This window comes from Clupea harengus, chromosome 13, assembly GCF_900700415.2.
Source record: "Clupea harengus chromosome 13, Ch_v2.0.2, whole genome shotgun sequence".
Taxonomy (NCBI): domain Eukaryota; kingdom Metazoa; phylum Chordata; class Actinopteri; order Clupeiformes; family Clupeidae; genus Clupea; species Clupea harengus.
The window spans coordinates 8,973,195-8,995,271 of record NC_045164.1 but is presented as its reverse complement, the minus strand read 5'-3'; the positions used below and the strand labels follow the sequence as shown (position 1 = coordinate 8,995,271).

The following is a 22,077-nucleotide window of genomic DNA, read 5'->3' as shown; positions in this document are numbered from 1 at the left end:
GCCTGCCGTTGTGCTAAGCAGCGGTTGACCCCACCGTTCACATGTTTGACCCCTCCGCATGAACACAGCTGAACGAGTATGATGTGCAGGATTAAATAGATGCAGAAGCCGCGGGCATTTTATAAAAAGCCGGGGAAGTCTATAAAATCAGCCTTTGATCTCCACACTGGCAGTTTACCACTAAACATTTTTATAATCAGCCTTTATTGTTCTCTTCCTCCTTGTGGGAGACCCACCCATGTTCATTTTTAAAAGGCCAAATCAACCATAATTCAGTTTATAAACTGCGGTGCCGGTGGTGGATGCCTGCATGAATATTCATCGGCCTCCCTCAAGCTGCCTCGGTCAGTGATTCATTAGGCATATGTAAATATCACTCACTTTAATTGTCCCTAAACTGACTCAACATAATGTTGTCATTAGCAAATTATTACTTATTTGTGAAACTAATGGTACAGTATGGCGTGCATGCTAAACCCGTACCCCCAACACACGTATATGATTGCAGTTATAATCCCCTTTCTCCATGGCCCGCAGTATGCTGCTCCTTCCGCTTGGCGCGGCCTTGATGGATGGTGCGGGCCCAGGCAGTGTGATGATAATGAGGGGACGTTAGAGAGGGTGGCTGGGTGGTTGCGCTCCTCTGTTGATGTGCCAACAATTAAACAAACTGGCACTTTGATGGGTTTAGGGCACCGTTGATCTTCCTCGTACGCCCCCCAGCCGTCAGAGGCAGCCCGAGACGCGCGCACAGACTTTTACACACCCGCACTTCTGCACTTACACCCTTTCCACACGAACACAAACAAGACACACACACACACACATTGAGAGAAAAAGAGAGCGATCATCGTTTATGGATCATCCCATCTACTTCCATGGCCCTTTCATTAGGACCAATTATGTGCGTTCAATTACCAAAGGATTTTTTAATATACAGAGAGGTAGCATGTCACACATGTTTTGGTGCCGGCCTGATGTGTTGCTTGTCCTCTTTGTAACAGCTTTTAGACGGTGTCGACGGTGTCGAGAGTTGGAAGTTGGAAAACTCAGAAATTACGACTCTAAACCATACCACTTTTCAGCAAGACTTTCATATTAAAAAATGTTATGCTTTAGGATAAATGTAGAATTTAATACAGTATTTAATCGTGGTTGATATGTCAGTGGATGTAGGCTATGTCATTTCTAATGGGCCCCCTTTGCAGAGTTAAGGCTTGCAGAGAAAAGAATAGGCCTCTTCATCTGCCTCTTCATTTCTGCCTTCGCTGAATAAAAGCACAGCAAGCTCCCGACGCTCATTATAATTTTATTGGAAATAAAACTAAATACTTTTAAGGAACGTCACAGAACATTTATAATTAAAACATCTGGTTTTCTGTTAACCCCGGTGCTGCAATTGTAGTTTTATTTTCTGTGCTGGTGCACAGACCAATTTGCAATTGTGATAAATTTCTCCAATAATAAAATATGCCTTAATGCCATAAAAGCCGTCTGCTGCTGTTTCTTTATGGAATTCTGAGCAGCCCTAAGCCTCCATTAATGAAGCAACGTCGTTTGTAAGAAATGCAAATCTTCTGTGCAGGAGATATCACCGGCTATGAATAACACACAAACACTAGCCTAATACACTGCAGTTGAAGAAACTCAGTGAAGACTTACTTTTGGAAATGCAGCAAAATCAATTATATGGATTATAAGTACATTTTGTAGAAGTATAAATATTAAAGTTCTCCGGTTATTCGTTTACTTTGCATCCATCCATTTTTCGTATTACAAAATCTTTAAAAATGCAAATGATACAAATCTTAAATTAGATACAATAAAATGTCGTTGTCAATGTCACGACTGAAAATAAAATTAAAAAGTATTTGAACAGTGTTAGGAGGAGGGGCTTTACTCATGATCTTACAGCTGTTTTTTTACCCAGGCACTACTCAGGGCATTGAATATGTGTTTTTATGATCAGTTCAGGCCAACAGGGCTGTGATGGACCCCGCCAGACCCTGGACCTTAAACCTGTACCCGTAGCTACTCTTGGGGACTGGCTATGTGATGGTCTTGCAGGAGTGCTAATGGGGTCTAACGAGGACTGTGCATCTTTTTTTAATCACCGTCCATTGCCCACACTTTTACTCCCTCCTCCTCCTGCTCATCACTCGAACCACACACACACACACACACACACACACACACACACACACACACACACACACACACACACACACACACACACACACCCCACATCCACACAAACTCAACCACAAAACACAACACACACACACACTTACACACACAAACAGATCGAAAGAGAGAGAGAGAGAGAGAGACCACCCTTCCCAGTGAACCCTCTCCATTCCCAACTTTCACTGACACAAACATGCAAATTTTTTACAGCCCAGCAATTAAACTGTTTGGAGTGTTTTATGGTGCCAGTTGTGCTTAGCACAACAACCATGACAAAACAGGCAAACAAAAAACAGCAACCCAGCACTGACAGAGAGGAGAGACATAGGAAGACATAGAGAGAAGTAGAGAGCAAGAGAAAGAGAGAGGGAACGAAAGGGATAGTGAGAATGAGAGAGAAGAGAGAAAGGCTCAGCGAGTTAGAGAGAGTCATACAAAGAAAGAGAAAGAAAAATAAAGACATAGAGTAAGAGAGAGAGAGAGGGAGGAGGAGAGGGGAAGAGATAGAGAGAGTAGGCTAATAAAGTAGCCTGATGGATGAGCTGCTTTTCCCTAAGGATTTGACACCATGTAAATTGGCCGCGACAATGCATTATGGATAAGGCGTTTGAGATTATAGCTTGTTAATGTGTCCTCCCCCCCAATGCCTACTCCCACAGCTCCACACCCCCACTCCCCCTTACACAAGCCCCTCTGCTTCTTTGCTGGCGATGACATGGTCACCTCATTGTTGGGGCACACAGGTCTTTAGGTACAGATGGAGAGAGAAAGGGGTGTGAGCGGAGAGGAAGACAGAGGAGGAGGGAGTGTGTGTGTGTGTGTGTATGTGTGTGTGTGTGTGTGTGTGTGTGTGTGTGTGTGTGTTTGTTGGTATTTGGGTGTGTGTGTGTGTGTGTGTGCTGCAATCTGCCAGCCATTGTGGCTCATTCACTCAGAGGGAGCGAGGAGAGACCCCCAAAACAGCGGCCAGCGGGGAGCATCCCAGTACAGCCAGTGGGGGACAGAGGCTGCAGCCATATGCCTCTGCAACACACACACACCCGCCTCCACACACACACACACACACACACAAACCCCTGATGGTCCTCACTTCCACATCCTAAACACACCCCCCCCACACATACACACACATCCACATCCACACACACACACACACACACACCCCTCTCCCTGAGCTCCGTGTGGCCCACACAAGGCCTCCCATCAAGCCAGTCTCCAAGCCATCTGTTTGAGGCAGACTTCTGTGCCACGCAGGCTTGGGTCTGATGTGGGATTATGCAGAAGGCCAGGAGCAGCGGTAGGGACGCACTGCGGAGGATTACTGCAGGGTCACACCATTGTCCTACAAGCTAATCATTGATGGTATGAATACGCTTAGGAACGTGATGACATGTGTCATCTTCTGTGGTCAGGCTATGATGTGTGCTGCATGGCACAACCGAGAAGTTTTTAAAACTTTGGAATGATTTCTCCCTGAATCACGGCAGAAAACAAATCTGTGCTCCCGGGACTATGACTATGAAAATGCTTTATGTTGTTTGGTTTGGGTGTGTTAGGGTAATATTTTAGACATAATTCAGTTTGGGGATTTCTATTTCAGTTAGTATTGAAGGCTTGAATTTTAGATTCTCAACTAATGTCCAGATTGTTTTGGAAGGTTAGAATTGGTCACAAGCACCATTACATCCATGAGAGATGGTGCATGTACGGGTTTTTAAGTGACTTTGCTTCAAAATGTAGAGTTAATGAAGCTGTATGTCCTTTATGAGTCTGTTGAATGTGATCTATTGGACCCCGTCAACCATGGCAAACTGAACACAGCTTTAGACTTAAGTTTGTAAGTCTGGTGTCTCTGATGAAACGACACCACACATGTAGACATGTGCTCAACCTCCTCTCCGCGGCTCGCAGTCGCAAAGTAGTTTTCAAGGCTGTCTCACTTGCGACCATAATCAGGCACATGGTTGCTTCTGATCACACATCAGCTTCTCCAGACACTTTTGGCTAACGTCAGGACTGTGCTGATTTGCCAGAGCCGGAGCACCATATGCTGGAGGAGCGAGGCACCTCCACTCGCCCCTGCCGCAGATCATAACCGCATCGTTGGGGCTTGTTTATCGGATGCGACTGTTAGTGTAATTTATGTCCCCGCTCGCATTCCTCCCTCCTCTCCAGCGTTGCATGCTAAAGAGCGAGGCAGAAGATATGCAAATGCCCACGTCGGCCCCCCGAACTCCGCCGCAGTAAAACAAAGCATTTGCATTTGATAGAGCACATAATAAATGGGTTATTAGCATTTTAAATGCGTCAAACAAACTTTGGAGGCGCTCACCGTGCATTCTCGGCGGTTTTAAATACGCCAACACACGTGAGCGTCTCAGCTTTATATATGGCACGGCTGAATGTCAATCAACAGTTTATGGCCGGGCCCTGCATTACCGGAGCATTATGAGTCTAGATCAGGGGAAAGGTGTTGCAAGTTAATGTTTATGATGCTCTGTATTACAAGGTGCAGCAAAAGGAGACATGCAAATGTTTTTGATGTACACCCCTAAGAAGCAAAATGTGAACTGCTTTTGTGTTTTGACTTGATTCATTCGTTCCAGCAATGTGTAAATGAGTGCAGTATAACAGACTTACAGCCAGTGAGCAGTTTCCGTTGGTTTGACAAAACTTCAGTCATAGTTATGTGATTTGGGGTCTTGCTTTATTTGAAGCAGTCACAGTTACGGTGCACTTTTGTACAATTAGTAATTAGGGGTTTTAATACAATGTAATTGTAATGTAGGTACATAAGTAAAAGGTAGTCTAGTGTATACGTTAATACATTCATGGTTAATATAAACATTTGTAACCAGGTCAGTATCTTAGTAGAGTTTTCCGAGAGGTTGGGAGCAGAAAGGCTGATTTTGTGGACTGATGTCATCCATCATAGTATTACAAGGAATACACAGATGGCACTTCTTCTAATAAATTCCCCTGTCTCATCTACAATGTTTCTTTTTTTTCTCGATGAATTCTCTATGAAATTTTACAAGTCATGAAACGCGTCGTCGTTGAAGATTGCACTGAAGATTTTGTTTTGATGAATATGGGGAAGACATTCTCTCTCATTATATTGTTTTTTTAATCTAAGACATTTTAATACACAGTGCCATCTTATTTCTACACCAGCGGTGGAACATTATGTTTTTTTTATTTGTTTTACACATGGTATAATACATGTAATTAATTAAAGGTTAGTGTGTGTTAATGTGCGTGAGAAAGACATGGACTAATGGAGGTAAAGGTAGAATTTGTATGTGTGTGTGTGTGTGTATGTGTACATGTGCCTGCCTACAGTTGGTGTTGGTGTGTGAGCAGGACCAGGCCAGAGCCCAGGCCAGTGAGTGCGGGGGGCATGCTGTCCGTGCCACTCTCCCTCCATTAGTATGGAAATCAGCCCAGTGAGACAGGTGGCCTTACAACCAATACAATTCACTTTCTCCATTAGCCTGTGGGCTTAGAGAGCTGAGAGGGGCTGAGAGGAGCTCACTACACACACTCTGTCCCCGAGCAGCAGCAGTGGCAGGCTGTCCTCACCTACACACACACACACACACACGTATAAACACACACACACACACACACACTCACATGCATAACACACACACACACAACACACAACACACACACACGTATACGCACACACCCACATGCACAGGTGCGTGTGTGTACACACACACAAACACACTCACAATAAAAAAATTAAAAAAACACACACAATCACACATACCATTACATTTGAGGCAAGGTGTCAAATAACGCCCTTAATATCCCCAATAATAGCCCCCCCACCCCCACACACACACACCACCAGCCATACTGGCCAGAGGCATTGTTTCACTCCCTAGCTTCTGCTGAGCTCACATATGTGACTCTGGGATGGGAGCAGAAGGCCTTTTCTATTTCACTGTAAAACCCCTGGAGATCAGACATTTGCTTAGGGATTGCTTCCTCCTGTGTAACAGCCCTAAATACTGATGTGCTGGCTGCTTCTGTCTCTTGGACTGTGTTCCCCTCTTCTCTCTGTGTTTGGCCGTGTCTCTCTCTTACTCACTTTTACTTTTTCCATTCCCTCTCTGTCTGTTTTCTCCAGCACTCTCCCCCTTTCTCTTAGTCTGTTTGTTACTCTCTCTCTCTCTCTCTCTCTCTTCCTCCCGGTCTGTTTGTGTCTCTCTGTCTGTCTCCACATCCCTCTAATGCTCTCAGGGGGATCCATTTATATATGCAAATCATTTACTTCTTTGAAACATTCTGTTGGCACAGAAAGAACAATTTTCTTTGACAAGGACTACTTATGGATGATCACACTAATACTGCACATATCAGAGGGATACTGGTTTTTCATTCCCCAACTCATTTGCAAGCAAGGATTTAATCAGATAAACAGAGCCAATTTTTTGCATTATTATTAGAGTTTATAGACATACCGTTTTTTACACCCATAACTGCCTTGGAGCATAATGACAGCAAGTTTTAGGATGATTTAAACATTCTAAATTGTCTTGCTTCTGTGTAATCTTGTTGCCATTGCAAGTACCTGCTAGCTCGAATAGATGTTAGTTACTGCCCTCACGTTGCTGTTATATATTCTATAATATATTCAACAACATATTCTATCGACTGAGGAGGAACATGATCTATCCTCTTCAATCATCTCTTTATAGGACTAGATATAGCTGCGTCTGTGTTATGTGGACTCCTCTTTTCCTGCAGTATCTAACCATTTAACAACCCTATTGCCAGTTCTATCCCACATCTCTCCTCTCTCTTTCTTTCTCACTCTCTCTCTCTCTCTCTCTCTCTCTCTCTCTCTGGCAGCCCATGCTGGGGTCAGGCTGGTCTGCTGTGGGTCACTGTGTGGCGGTGGCTGTGTGGGCCTTCAGCAATTGGATAAGTGTGAGATGCTGGGCCCACAGCTCCTTTGCTCATCGGACAGAGTTGGCAGAGCTACCTGACAAGCCAACGGCCACTGACCAGGGAGCGCTAATGAGGTGAGACAGCACAGTGCAGAGGGACCAGACCTCATGGGGGACAAAGGAGAGAGAGAGAGAGAGAACGAGTGAGTGAGGGGAAATGGATTTAGAGAGTAAAGCACATTTTCAGGGAGACAGATGGAGGGAGAAAAAGAGGGAGAAAGTGAAAGAGAGAATGGGAGAAAGAGAGACATGTTTATGCCTCTTTTTTTTTACAGGTGTGTGTTTGTGTGCCTGTGGGCAGAGACAGGAGTGTTGCAGTGAGTAAGAGAGAAAAGGAGTGATGGAGATTGAGAGAGAAGCTTTGTAAGCCCACAGGCTAATGGAGAAAGTTAACAGTCAACAAAGTGTTTTTTTTCAGTAGGTGTTCTTATTGTGTTAACATACAGCAGCAGTTTTTTTTATTATAAATTTGGTGAAACCTGGTCATTATTAGTGAGCCAGACCAATTCAAATTTGAAATTAGTCATATCTGCTTGTATTTATTTTTAATGACATTAATTAGTTTAACCATATTAGTGTAGTAGCCTAGTTTGTTATATGACAGACTCAATGTTTAAGCCATTCTCTCCATGCACACATTTACTGCACATTTATTTGAGCACAAAGAACTTGATTTCTGCCATCGCCATCCTTCCTCTTGTTTATCAAGGGCTCTAACTGAAAATTGCGATGGCATATTAGGGCCATTGTAGGTGAAGAACAAAACTATGGTGCTGGGGGAGGGGGATAATATTCTGTGAAAATGTTTGAATTTCTGAGATAAAGAAGTCATAAATCTGCCTGAAAAAGATATTCTCTGTGTCCATTCCCTCTCCATCAGTAGTTTCAAAATCAATTATTGAGTGCTCGTGATTATGTTATAAAACTCTTATGTCGGTACCTTCAACTACAGTGTTGGAGTGTCACCTTGATTAGCACATTACATCCTTATGACAATACAAAATGAGAGCTGCTAATTTGAATGAGTGAAGTGCACACATATTCACTCTAACATATCCAGTGGTTGAGTATAGTCTACTGACACAACAAAACATGGAATACTGATAAGGTACACAGTTTGCCAACATCTACAGTCCATTTAAGAATATGGTCAACCTCACTTGTGGAATGTGTAAATTAAAGTTTTTAGATCAGTGTCAAATCATTACTTCTAAAAGCTGCACATGTCTGAAGTCTCTATTGAGACTGTGCAGAGACCCTTTGAAACGCTGGGCTTTTGAAGTGAGTTAGCCGTTGAGTTATATTGTTTTTCAGGGCTGCTTCCATGGTAAATAGTTGTGTGATCTCTTTCTCCGCTTTCTTGGGTTTGAAATTGTTTGGCTCCAGAGTTGTTGGCAAGGCATCTAACAAACTGACCCCTTGTTGGCAAGCCTTTGCAGGAAACAGAGAAGGTGGTAGTCCTTGTTGTTGGATTGCAGTGGAATTACAGCATAATACATGTCATGAACAAATGAAAATACTTCCAGTGATCCACGTCCCAGTATCATTTCAGCTGTATTTTTTTGGGCTGCTACTTGATGATCTCACCACATTTTAAACGTTTTTTGATTAGTTGTTGATCTCACTACCGTTACCTGGCTTCATGGTGAATACACAAACACCCACAGCAACAAATCAATCGCCTCTTTAAGCAATGAATAAAGCCATTTGAACTGAACAGTGTCTTTAACACCAACACAACAACGCATTGTGCTACAGCTGCTATGGTCAGCCCACCTCTAATCACTGTTGGTGAGAAAAGATGACCACAATGTAATGAGAGACCATGAGTGGTTGTGTGTGTGTGTGTATGTGTGTGTGTGTGTGTGTGTGTGTGTGTGTGTGTGTGTGTGTGTGTGTGTGTGTGTGTGTGTGTGTGTGTGTGTGTGTGTGTGTGTGTGTGTGTGTGTGTGTGTGTGTGTGTGTGTGTGTGTGTGTGTGTGTGTGTGTGTGTGTGTGTGTGTTTGTTGGTGTTTTTGTCTATGTGTGTGTTAGGGGACAATCAGGAGAAGAGAAGGCTATAAAAAGAGAGAGGGACCCTCCCACAGAGTTTACTGGGAGCGCCAGAGAGCTGGTGCTGGGCTGGCCAGTTTAAATGGGTTTAATCTCCTTCAGGTCATAAAACAGCAGCACAGAGCAGCACTCCTGCTCTCTGGGAGAATGAGGCTCAAAGGCCAGCCTGGTAAGGTGACCTGATGTAGACTCTCAGGATATACAAGTCTGGCTTTCTTTCAGGATGGGGTGGGCTTAGGGTTGGTGTGCTCATCAGCACCCGTCATTGCCACTAATAGATTTACACAACACTCATGTAGGTGTGTGTATGTGTGTGTGTGTGTGTGTGTGTGTGTGTGTGTGTGTGTGTGTGTGTGTATGTGTTGTAGGGGGACGTATGTGTAAAGGATGGAGGTGTGTGGGGGATGGGGGGGTGTCACACCATGGCGGGGACAAGTTGGTGGTGCAGCTTCAGTGGAGAGGCTCTTGACAATCCCCCACCACAATACCACTTATGAGGGCTGGCTGGGGCCACAAGACTGAGGCAGTGCCCACTGAACCTCCCAAGACCTGACGAGGCTGCAGAAGAAAAAGACGGCGGAGAAAGACGGGACTCAGCTGGATGGAGGAGTCGTTGGAGAAGATGAGGGTGGGGGCGGGGGTGGGAAAAGAAAAGCGCTCTGGTGCCTCTCTAAAGTTGCACCCAAGGGGGTCGCTTTGCATTGCACCCAAAACATCCCTTAGCACAGGATCAACGATTCCCCCTTTTCATGATATTATTCCCCTCCGCCTGTTTCGGCTATTACCACATCTGCATTTTCTCCAGCGCATACCTCCCACCTTGTTGAGCCAGGCTAATGTGTAATTAATGAAAACAACCTCACTCCGATTGACCGGCACAATGGGCGAGTGAGAGTGGGAGACCCCCCACACCCCCTGTCCCTGTCCCCGTCCCTGGCCGCGCCTGTTGTGGGTAGGGAGGGGGACAGGAAAGAAAGGCCGAACCCCTCTTCCCCCTCATGTCAAGCCCGTCTCCGGCACAAAGCTCGCTCCCCTGTGTCCGGCTTATCCCGGCCGGGCTTACACGGTAATCTGTCCCCCCTGCTCCCCCGGCCCTCGCACAGACTCCCTCCATCTCCCGCCTCCCCTTCACCCCCTACGCAAAAAAACCTTAATTTTCTGGTCATGTGCACGCATTGAGAGGGGCCGAACCGGACACAAACTGACATACAAAGCAGAATGGAGGCGAGCGGGCTGCAACACAGTCTGAAAGGGAAGGCGAGGAGGTGGACAATTGTTCGTGCTGAATGGGACAGTTAAAATAAGACGGGGAGAGGCTGTTGCGGCAATGGAGTTTTCGTCACTACATGATGGCAAGCCCTGCCACAAGACTGGACCCACCTGAAAGAAAGCTGGGTGGGAGGGAGGGAAGGAGGGAGAGAGGGAGAAAGACTGAAAGATGAAGAGAGAGTGAGTGAAAGATATTGAGGGAGAAAGTAGAAGTAAGTGAGTTATTGTGTGAAAGAGAGAGAATTAAGAAAGAGAGAAAAAAAGAAAGCCAAACACAAGGCGTGTAACGCATGGGCCATCTGCCAAGTAGAAAACAGACCCAAGGGGTTTGCAAATTGCATGTTCAGGCTAGATATCATGGAAGTCTTTTTTTGCAAAAAAATATTTTTCCTCAAATTTAAGACAAATACAAAATTGAAAAAATATCAAATTATACAAACGTTTCCTCCACCACGAATGAACACTTTCAGAGTTATGTCATAAAACTGTTTGGATACGAGAAACGACATGAAATACGTTTTTAGGATAACATCTGAATTAAAAATTCCATTCAGTAAATGATATGTTTTGGCAAAAGAACTTTCTTAATGATCATGGTGTCTAATGGATCAGTGAGTGACAGCTTTGAAACCATAGACTACGAAGGGTCTCAGACAGCTTAAGGAATTCATAAATGGTTTCAGAACTTGCCAATCTAACAAAGAACATAAAGGGTCCCATTTCATCCTGAATTATAATTTCTCATGTTTTGTCTAATTACTGTGACAGTTACTTCAGAGGGAAATAACTTTCAAGCAGAAATAATTATAACCTACATATTCATTGTAGAGCTCCTTTTAATTAGCAAGCTTTTACTGTTTGATCGTAAAGATAATGAGATATTTCTAATTTGAAGGTTTGTTTACTTCTCAGATAACAGAATCCAGAATCCAGTAACACAAAGCAACATTGATATCAATAGATGGTGATTCTTCATCACAACCAGCTGTGGTATCCTGTTATAATGTTGGGAAATCTTTTGACCAAGCACCCAAACCCAAATTTTGCAAGAAACATAAAAAAAGACACACACATTTGCTTCTTTTACACATCTTGACAAACAATACAAGGCAACTTTGTGTGAGAAAAGTTCTGTTTTCAACTGAGCCTGAGTCTGCTGGTGCCTTTAGCTGTCTGAACACCTGAAGTTGAATCTCTGTAGGTACTCAACACGTTTCTTGTTTTTTATCAGAAGAACACACATTTAGCTGTTCTACGGGTACTGCTCGTGAAGCATTCTCTTCGTTAGTCCTCTCTGAGTTCTTTGAGGAACAGGAGCTAATCACTCATACCGCATTTACACTTCTTTGGTGATCGCAAAAAAAATTATCTTCAAATGCTCATTTGAGTTGAGTGACGTGAAGGCCAATTCAACAATAGTATCTGTGGCTCACCCCATGTTTTGTTTAAAAGCTCGCCGTAGAACTGTGCAGAGACCCCTCTGTGTGTGGGCATGACCTTGGCCTCTCTTTAAGCATGTAGCCTAGCCTGTCTAACTCCGACAGCCAAGCTTTTGATACGTTCTGTGTTGATCTCAGCCCGTTGGCTGCTAATAATGACAACAGGGTTTTTAAACAAAAGCTACCACTCACTTCACACCGCGCTAACAACCTCATGCATTCTCTCGTAACTTCTCTTCTGCCTTCCAGGGTTACAGACTGTGCTTGGCCCACCCTGGAGATGCTGAAAGCTGTATTTTGCAGCACTGCTAATTATATTGTGTGTGCAGTGAATGGGTCTTTTTAACAGGACTTTGGGATGTGTGTGTGTCTGAGCGTCTAGGGTTGGGAGTGTCATGCGTGGCCTGGATTGCCAAGGCCGTCTGGAGAGACAAACGGACTGGAGAATGTTGAGGCCTGTCTGTCTGTCAGCCCCCGCATGACATGGCATGGAGACGAAAACCTGCTATGAGTGGACCGTCAATCTACAAAGGCTGTCATTTTGATTTAAACAAACCAAGTACAGTTAAGACAATACAGAGCGATTTGGTGATAAGGTTGCTGGGAAGGGAATTTATTTCATTTGACGAAGACCAACTGTGAACCAGGCACCAGAGAGCGTTGTGTTAACAGAACGATGTTCAAGATGTAGCATTGATATAGAAGAGGAACCTGAAACAGGAACCAGGAGCCAGATGGTTATACTGATATCTACTGGATATTTGCCGGGTGATAACAAAGAAGACTTGCAACACAGCCACCACTGATTAATAGTTTTAATAATTTATAATTTAATTTAATAATTCAAAAATTGGTATATGGTTTAACTCAGTTTTTGTTGTTTTAAAGAAAGACAGCATGCCTTTTTGTATACAAAACAAAAGCAAATAAACAAACATTGACAATAATTCAGTCGCAATTTTATAAGCAAATGCTCTTGTCACACTGTAAGTCTGGCGAATTTGTATAGAAATTCCATAAGATCAGTACATATTCTTTCTGTTGTTCTTCTGGCCCGTGACGACCTGATGATACTTACAGGCAACAAGTGTCTGACAGGGCCAGTTTAGGTAGAGATAAGCCCCCCTAAACAATGCACTTCTTGCTAAATACTGGTGTAACCCAAAGCATGTAATTGGCTGTTACTGGGTATATAATGCAATGTATATGCAGAGGTAGTTAGCGACTAACCGTAATGTGTGAAAGGGTTTAATGTTCACACACAGGGACACATTTACTCAAATAAGCAAGTGCAATACATTCCAATATAAAAACTGCATCCAACAGAGCTGAGGCTCTTTAAGTCATTTAAATTCATACTTTATTCTCCAAACTTCAACATTCTCCACAAAAACGTCCCCACAGGTCACTTTGGCTGAACACAGTATTGGGTCTGTTTTGGAAAAAGATAAAAAAAATGATGAAAAGACAGAGGGGAGCAAAGAGACAGACAATCAGGCCGCCACGGACACAGAAAAACAGAGGGTGAACAGAGAGATAGATGAGAGAGAGAAGGAAAGAAAGAGGGATAGAGTAACAGAGAGAGGGAATGTGAGAGTGGGAAGGCGATGTTGAAAAGGCTGGGGGCTTAAGGAACAAATTCAGCACATCAGAAGGGCCCTGCTGGGGCAGTAGCGCTGAGTAAGGACCCTGAGTAAGGAAGAGAAAAAAACTCCTCCATTAGGACTGAATAACTGATGCTCTGGATGCACAGAGTGGGCTCACGGGACTGGCAGGAGGGTGGGGGGGGGGGGGGGGCATTTAAGGGTCTGTGCACTGTGCAGCGGGGTTGAGTAGGTTTGGGGCGGGACAGGGACTCACAAGCCACTCCAGCACAAGCTTCCTTGACATAGTGGAACCCCCCCCCCCCCCCCCCTCCAGCCACCCCCCACCCCCCACCCCACCCACACACACACACACACACACACACATAACATGCATAAACACTTTTAGATATCCCATCCATGCCAGCAGATATTTCATACCCCACATCTGGCACACACAAACAGACAGAAACACACACACCCACACACACACACATGCACACACACACACACAAAATCCCTCTCCCCATCTCCCACATTGAGACATTTTTCCACATTGCCCGGATTAGGAACACTTTCACTTAGATCTATGTGGTTGCCCCACGGACAAAGAAACACTTGGGGACAGGATTAGTAGGCTTAAAAGGGATTCACATATGTCCAGTTCAAGCAATTGGTATTCAAAGCTTTACACTTTCAAATGCCACCAAGAGAGAGCAAAGAAGCCCGGGGCTTTTCTTTGCATTGCAGTACCTTTATGAAGAACGGTTCTCTCTCTGTCCCAACAATGGCATTCTGAATACACATTTTCACTTTTTTTTTACTTGTGTGTGTGTGGGGAGGGGGGGATTTTATAGCTGAAGAACACCAAGTAGAATATAAGCTATGATCCTCTCTCTCTCTCTCTCTCTCTCTCTCTCTCTCTCTCTCTATTACACACACACACACACACACACAACCACCACCGTCAGATCAGACTATGGGATGATGCCGGCCTACCTTTCCAAAATGACCTCCGCGTCGAGTTCAGTTTTCCTTTCTGTGTCAAACAAAGGCTTGAGAGGAACTGTGGAAACTATTGATGTGATGAGTCTAAATATTTATCAGTTATATTTGGAGCCGAGGGCCACACCCCCTCTGGAGACCCAGAGACAATCGCAGACAGCATGATACTTTGGCATCAAACCATTTCTAATTGACCCTGCTAGGACTCAGCCCACACACAGAAACTGTGGCATTGTGCTCAAGTTTGAAAAAGCAACGTAATCACAGAGTAATGACTCTGGACTTTTTATGCGGTCTGGGAAGAAGTAGCAAAGAATGTATGAACATTTCAAGATAAATATGCATGACTTCTAGTACAACACAAAACACATCATTTAATTGATAGCAGCAACAAAAAAAACGAACTAAATTTAATTCAATTTTTTTCCAACGGTTACAATGGTTATAACAAGGTCCATTATTCATCATGTTAAAAAAAAAACATGAGTAACCACACATATGAGTCTAAATACAAAGCATTGTTTGAGATCATATCAAAAACCTTGGCAAATCCGAACTAGGGAGCTTTATAGAAGATAAGAGTGATCCAATGACTGAAGGAAACTCATTATCTGTCTACATCAAAATGTTTCAGAAGTTCATCAAGACAGAGACACAACAAATGGTTGAAGGGTTTAGTTGATTGGTTTGTCAGCTATAAGACAGATAAACAGAATGACACACACATTGACCGGACACACAGTAGTACCTATGTGATTACAAATGCAGATGTTGAGTGGTGACAGTTTTGCACATAACTGGACATGAACAACATTACAACAATTATATAATATCAACATAATACCAAGGAAGTCACTGATCTTTTAATACATTTAGACTAGTCTGGCTGAAAATAATTCTGCTGAAATGTGTGAAATGTGGCTCTGAAGGGAAACTTCCACTGTTCTATCACAATCTTCTGTCACTGCTACCACTGCTATTTTTTTACTTTCATTCTACTCTTATACATTTATATTATCCCACAATCATTATTATCCTTGTTATTTTTGCGGTTGTTGATGTTATTGTTGTTGTATTTGTTATAGTTGTCAGTGGTGGTGTTAATTATTATAAAAGGCATTAGTATTAATATAAATCACATGTAATACAGACATGTAATTCAGCTCTCAAAGTAATTTGTAAAGCAGCGTGTCTTTGGTTGGCCCATAAAACAAATATGGGAAGCACCGACACGTCATGCAACTGATGTCCTTGCAGTGTGGCATGTGAGGACAAGACAACTGTGGACACTTTGACCAGTGTATGATGAATATGAATAGTTCCACAGAGATTTCTAATGTTATTATTTCAGTAGATATATGTTGGCATGGAAGAGCTAACCTACTTTACCCTGTGGTCATTGAGTTTCGCTAAAAAAGCAACACCTGTGTGTTGCAACACCTGACAGTGCTTCATACACTTAAAAAAAAAAACTTCACAAAAGCAACTGTCCCCATTACAGTACCCACTTTATTGACAACAGAAACGGAAATATAATTCATGTCATGATTTGTTCTATGATAAATCTAACAAGAAAATAGTTAATTGTTAAATCATTTCTAATTTTCATAGTATCATCAATAGTTGTAAAGGTGGATAGGAGCTACAAGAGCAGAACGAACTACTGCAACAGCCATTCTATTATGATAAAATAGAAGGGCACACGGAGAGAGCAGACCTCTGCCAAGGCCAGATGCCCCATCTCGCAATGTTAACGAAAGCGAAAAATAATTACTGGATCCATCCCGTGATTCGGATGCGATCCAAAATTTTACGGGTTTTCTTTGGCCCATGCTACAACCTTCCACCAAGTTTCATGAAAATCGGGTAATCCTGCTCACAAACCGCTCCGAAAATATAATCTCCTTCGCAGAGGTAATACAGGTATTTTTATGATGGACTTCAGATGAGCACTGATCTTTGTGGGTCGGTGACTAAGTAAGCTACACCAGTCCAGTAACCTATTGTAAGTACACAAAATATGCTGGATCCTTTCATCTGAATCTGCAGTACAAAAATGGCCTCCAACATAAATGCTAATTTAAATGTATATCATGTTAGTATGCACATTTTTATGTGTATTCATTGCACATATTAATTTACGGAAACAGAATTGTATATGGAATTAAAATATTACGGCTGATGACAGGTGCTAAAACCAGATAGAAAAAAAAAGTTTTCTTCTCACACAGATAACACATTTACTAAACAATGGTTTACTTAAATTTCCCTGTTATTATTTTTCCTAACGAAGGTAAAGGTTATATCAAACGGAAAAAAACAATTCAAATGTTAAAAAAAAATATTTTCTAAAGTTTAATTGGAAACATATAAATAATCAAATGATAACGAGAACAAAATAATGATAAAAATGTTCGCTACAATAGAAACTACACTTATGCTGTCTACAGTGTCAAACAACCATGTTGTGAAACGGCAATAAGCTAATTAACCGTGGATGCAGGTCGTCCAAAACATGCTAAGCGTGTGTCCCGGCAGCGTTACAATGCATTTGCAAGGTGCATCTGAAGAAACAGTTGTTTTGAACTGACCCGGTATTATTTCAAGAGAGCCGAAGAGTGTTTTCAAGTTGCCTTGGTTTCAGAGGATCCAGGACTGAAGTGTCCCCCACGGTGGCACTACAATGAATATGAATAGATGCTCCTTTGGTCAATGGGACAGTCAAAGCACACCGCCCCGTATAATGTGGACGTCATTCTAATCAGAGCATTATGAATAGGGGGTTCCTTTTGTCTGTCAGCTCTGTGGCTGCACTATAAATGCGAGCCCTCTGTTACCTCGCCTCAGAACAGGAGGTGCACCCACGAGATCAAAGAGGCGCGTTCGAAGTTTGAGCAAGCCGACAACCTCTCCGCGAGTGCGTCGACTCGAAATAAATTCCCTTTAAAGAAACAGAATCTAGAGGGAGAACGACATCAGGTGATAGTGTTTGCGTGACTTAAAACTAGAGGCAGATCGGCAAGCGACCTCCTACCCAAACCGAAGTGATAAAATGAATTCCGACTCGAGCTCCAGTAGATCCTCCTCCCCCGATATAGATGGGATGTATCTCCGCGACCATCACCTGTCAGACGGGCTACTCAACTCGGTGTCTTCGACTCAGAACGAGCTCCTACATAAGATGACAAGCGAGCACCTCGCTAGGCACGGGGAAAAATCACCTGGCGGGAGCAAGTACAAGCTCAAGAAGCAGGTGAGCGAGCACGATATCCAAGACCTGCGACTGAAAATCAACGGACGCGAGCGGAAAAGAATGCATGACTTGAACATGGCCATGGACGGCCTGCGAGAAGTCATGCCATACGCGCACGGGCCGTCTGTCAGGAAGTTGTCAAAAATCGCAACGCTCCTTCTAGCCAGAAACTACATCCTGATGCTGACAAGCTCTCTGGACGAGATGAAGAGGCTGGTGGGGGAGATTTACGGCGGGCATCACTCTGCGTTTCACTGCGGAACGATAAGCCACCCCGGCGGCCACACGGGGAACCCCCCTCACCACGTGCACCCGCTTCTAGGGAGCGCACTGACATCCTCCACTTCCTCCACGCTATCCACGACCTTACCTGGACTTACCTCCATCAGGGCGCCGCACTCTTTGATGAAGACGGCCCCAGCACCTCCTCTGCAGCTCGGCAGTGGCTTCCAACATTGGGCAGGCTTGCCATGCCCCTGCACCATTTGCCAGGTGCCACCAGCACCCCATATTCCCATCACCTCATCGGGATTAACGAGACTGTCTAGCGAGAAGGAAATAATGAAGTAAATACGGACGTTTTAACAGCTGTGTTACCGTGCTCATTTTGACCTGCACGGACTATGGGAACGTGCTGTCGTGCATGCGTTGTTTGTCTGTTTATTTGTTTTCCATCAGAATACCCCTATCTCCTCCTTGTAACAAGGATTTCGTCAAAAAAAGAGACGAGTTTAAAGGTAACCCTTTTGTTGGCCATTACGTATGCCCATACATGCGTTAACAAGTGTGTACATATATTTCTGACTTGTACAAAACTCAATGTATATGTTAACCTGTCAGAGCTTTTAGGTGTGCGTGACGCGCATAGGCTGAGTCTTCAGCATCCGCGGAAATGAAAGCACAAAATGACTTGTTGATCATAACTGTAATGGGCAAAAAGAAAAAAAACGCATGCAGGTGTGAATTTTGAAACTGGCCCAATTCGATGAAATGAAAAATGACATTGATTCCTTGTAACAAGGATTGTAAAATAGCTGTCTCTATAACTAAATGAATGTGTGATTAGTTCGCCATAGAGCGATATAATATTGTCTTTTGACGATTTCATTGGATTATGGATATAGTTTGATTCTAGATGTGTGGCGCTGTACTTACGTGCATTTGTATTGGAGTCTTTTAGCATGGCTTCTGGTTAAAACCACTACAAGCATGTTTGTTCTGCTGGAAAGATTTTGTTGTGCCAGAGACTGTCTTTATTTTTGTACATTCTTGATGATTAATGAAATATTTATTATTGCCCAGTGTTCCTGGATGAAATTTCAATAAAAATGTTACATTGAAAAAAAAAACATTGTTTTGTGTTTGGTGTATTAGGTTCCTATATCTGAAAGCACTACAGGAGAGACTTTCAGAATGTAGACAGTTATTCATCTGTTGCTACGCTGTAGTAGCTAGCCTACTTATATTTCTTAATAAGGTTGTTGTAAGAAGGAATGTTTTGCGCCCAAGTGAGCTTAATATAATAACGTTCACATTTGGTGAAAATTCTGGCAGCTTATGGAGGCAAAACAAACCCACATCTAATAGGTTACATTAGGCCTACACATTAGACGACAGAAAGGGGTGGGAATTAAGACATACAACTTCAAAAGGCTATAGCTACGTTCTAAAATCACTATCACAGATGCGTTTAAATAATCGATTTATATTGATTATTATCATATTAGATTAGACTATTATATTAAACTATATTATATTACAACTGTCAAGTAGGCCTACAACACATAGGTTACAATAAATACAATAAAGAACATATACAAAAAGACCCGAAACAACCCGGTAATGGAAACCTATAACATTATAACGACCAATCTCTTCAAATAGTATGAAATTAAATGCACCTACATAATACGCCTAAATGTCTGAAAACGTATTATTGTTATTATCATTGATTGATTGAATGATTGAACATAGATCAATGTGATTTGTCCATTGATTATTCGAATTAAATGCCTCGAACTTGTGGTGATATTGTGAATAACATTATGCTGTGTATTGAGGCAGCTGAGGCTGAAGGCTGCGTGGTGCCCATAAGGAAGACAAAGCGCTCCACCAGTCCCCTGGGTCCTTTCAGTAGCGCAGTCCTGATCAGATAGGCAGCACAGAATGTATGTTTGTGCAGATTACAAGTTAATTGTTCATATGGGAATGGGGAGAGCACAGCATCAGAGAGAGCGCTCGGATTACAGGATCCTAAATGCAAAAGATTATGCATTCAGCAACCATTCTTAGTGCATGTAAATGAGCTAGCGGATTTTAAAAGAAAAGCCTTTTGTAACTTTCCTTGTTGAGAAGCTCAAGTTCTTTCGTCCGAGTAACTGCGTTCGGTTGGGCGAGTGAAAGAGGACTACAACTTCGGAGTCTATGCGCGGCAGATGGACCAAATGAAGACCCAGAGCATATAAAGATGACAGGGCACAAAATTTAGGAAGGAAATGTCAGATAGACAGGTCGGCTCTCCACAAACAGATATAACCCAATTCACTTACTTTTTCACACAGCACACATCTGCTGTTATAGGCTTGCCTACCTAATGAGGTAACGTACAAAACAATTAAGTGGGCTGGAAGGCCTAAGTGTTTCACAGCTCACTGGGTACCAAAATCAACTTACTCCTCGACTTATGCTAGGCTACTTACAAGACACAAGTATGACTTTTGAAAAGACAAATGAAAGTCTGCACATTGCTACCTAAGCCTATTTTAATTAGATTTAATTGCAGATTCATCTGCAGTGTAATAATTGGTGGGAGGCTAAATGTCTGCTGTCTATCTCTTAGCAGGTGACAGCTTGCTCATTGTCAAACAATTGCATTGATTTACGTGGGACTAGATAAACATTCGACCAGTTTGGTAGTCACTTCCATCACTCCCGCACAAAAATACCACGGTAAAACTTCCAAAGCAAATTGTCACGTTTTAGTAAAAAAAGAAAAGAAAGAAAGAAAGAAAGAAAAAAAACGTACCCTCATATTTAGTTGCAAGCAAATGAGAGCGTACTAGGTATTTTTCTCTCTATGCCACCCCTGTTTGTTGCCTTTAATTACAGTTTTTTTGGTTAATAAAAACCCTCTCTGTTGGAGATTCATTAGAAATTCTGATCGTCATGATAACAACTCTGTGAACAGAATATTTTGTGTTTACTGAAAGAGCATGGCATAACATTGTCAAGGTACCTGCTATGTTTTACATACTCTCTCTCTCTCTCTCTCTCTCTCTCTCTCTCTCGACTCATCTCTTTCTCTCTCTCACACACACACACACAAACAAGCTAATATTGTGAGCAGTCTTCATTCCGAATGTACATGTAGCCTTTGATAACCCAAGACGACTGCAGATTTATTTTTGATAAAGGAAGATAGGACCTCGAAAATGCCGTTTATTGATCAGCGGTCTTCCTGTTTACGCAAAAGTTGCGCGCTAGTTAACCAAACATTCTTGGTGTAACATTGAAGTTATTAAAGCGGACCCCTGGGCAATTTCTTCTAGGCCACAGTGGAAGAGACAGCTTTGCTAAGTGGACCCTCTTTCAGGACGTGACAAATGGCCTGTCGTAGTCAGTGGACACACCTGTTACTGGAAACACTTCAGATTTTACACTTTTGAGAGTGGCCTCGTTAGGACGGTATTCTGCTCAAAGGTCTCGCACAATGAACACGGACATCAACAATGCCCCGTATTGCCGAGGGGCCAAAGCGAGCTGTCAAAGCCGATCTTGTGCGGCCAAACACCGGGGGCTGCAATTGAAAATACATTTCAGTTGAATAAGGAGGCATCGGCTGCATCGAAGGAGCCTGTGTCGCCCCTAGAACAAAAGCAGTTGCGGGGATAAGTTATTGACTCCGCTGACAGACTGAATGCACACCATTATGGCAGACTGCTCCTCTGTCGGCCGTGTCCGGAGCCGAATTAGGCGGCAGGTGCATGAGTCTCTCCTCCGTCCCCCACGGGAGAGCCGGCGGCCTGTCATCAGCTGATTTCATAGACAAATGTTTGTCCCATATAGCCATAGCAGAAAGCATATTTCCATCATAAGAGCATTTTGCCACAGTCATTAGTGTCGCGGTACATTTGCATGTTAATTGGGCATTTGACGTGGTAATGCCACACATCCCCCATCTTCTAAATAGGCTGAATAAAACAACTTTGCGGGCTGTTTAATGTCTCCTGTTTTGTGATTTCTGCACTTCTGCATCATTTATATCTTCGGAACAGACACACTGTAACAAATTAGGAGCAATAATGTTTCAAACATTCATGGGGCAAAAA

At 43.1% G+C, this 22,077-nt stretch overlaps 1 protein-coding gene across 1 annotated transcript; it reads left to right on the top strand.

The window, feature by feature from the left end:
• Positions 1-17,548: 17,548 nt before the first annotated feature.
• olig3 (oligodendrocyte transcription factor 3) lies at positions 17,549-18,319 on the top strand. Its single transcript, XM_012825172.1, has one exon. It carries the CDS (start codon positions 17,549-17,551, stop codon positions 18,317-18,319), a length of 771 nt encoding a protein of 256 aa, XP_012680626.1.
• Positions 18,320-22,077: the final 3,758 nt, after the last annotated feature.

What these genes read in the sequence shown, in the direction of transcription:
- olig3 (XM_012825172.1), top strand. Translation starts at nt 17,549, where the DNA reads ATGAATTCCGACTCGAGCTCCAGTAGATCCTCCTCCCCCGATATAGAT.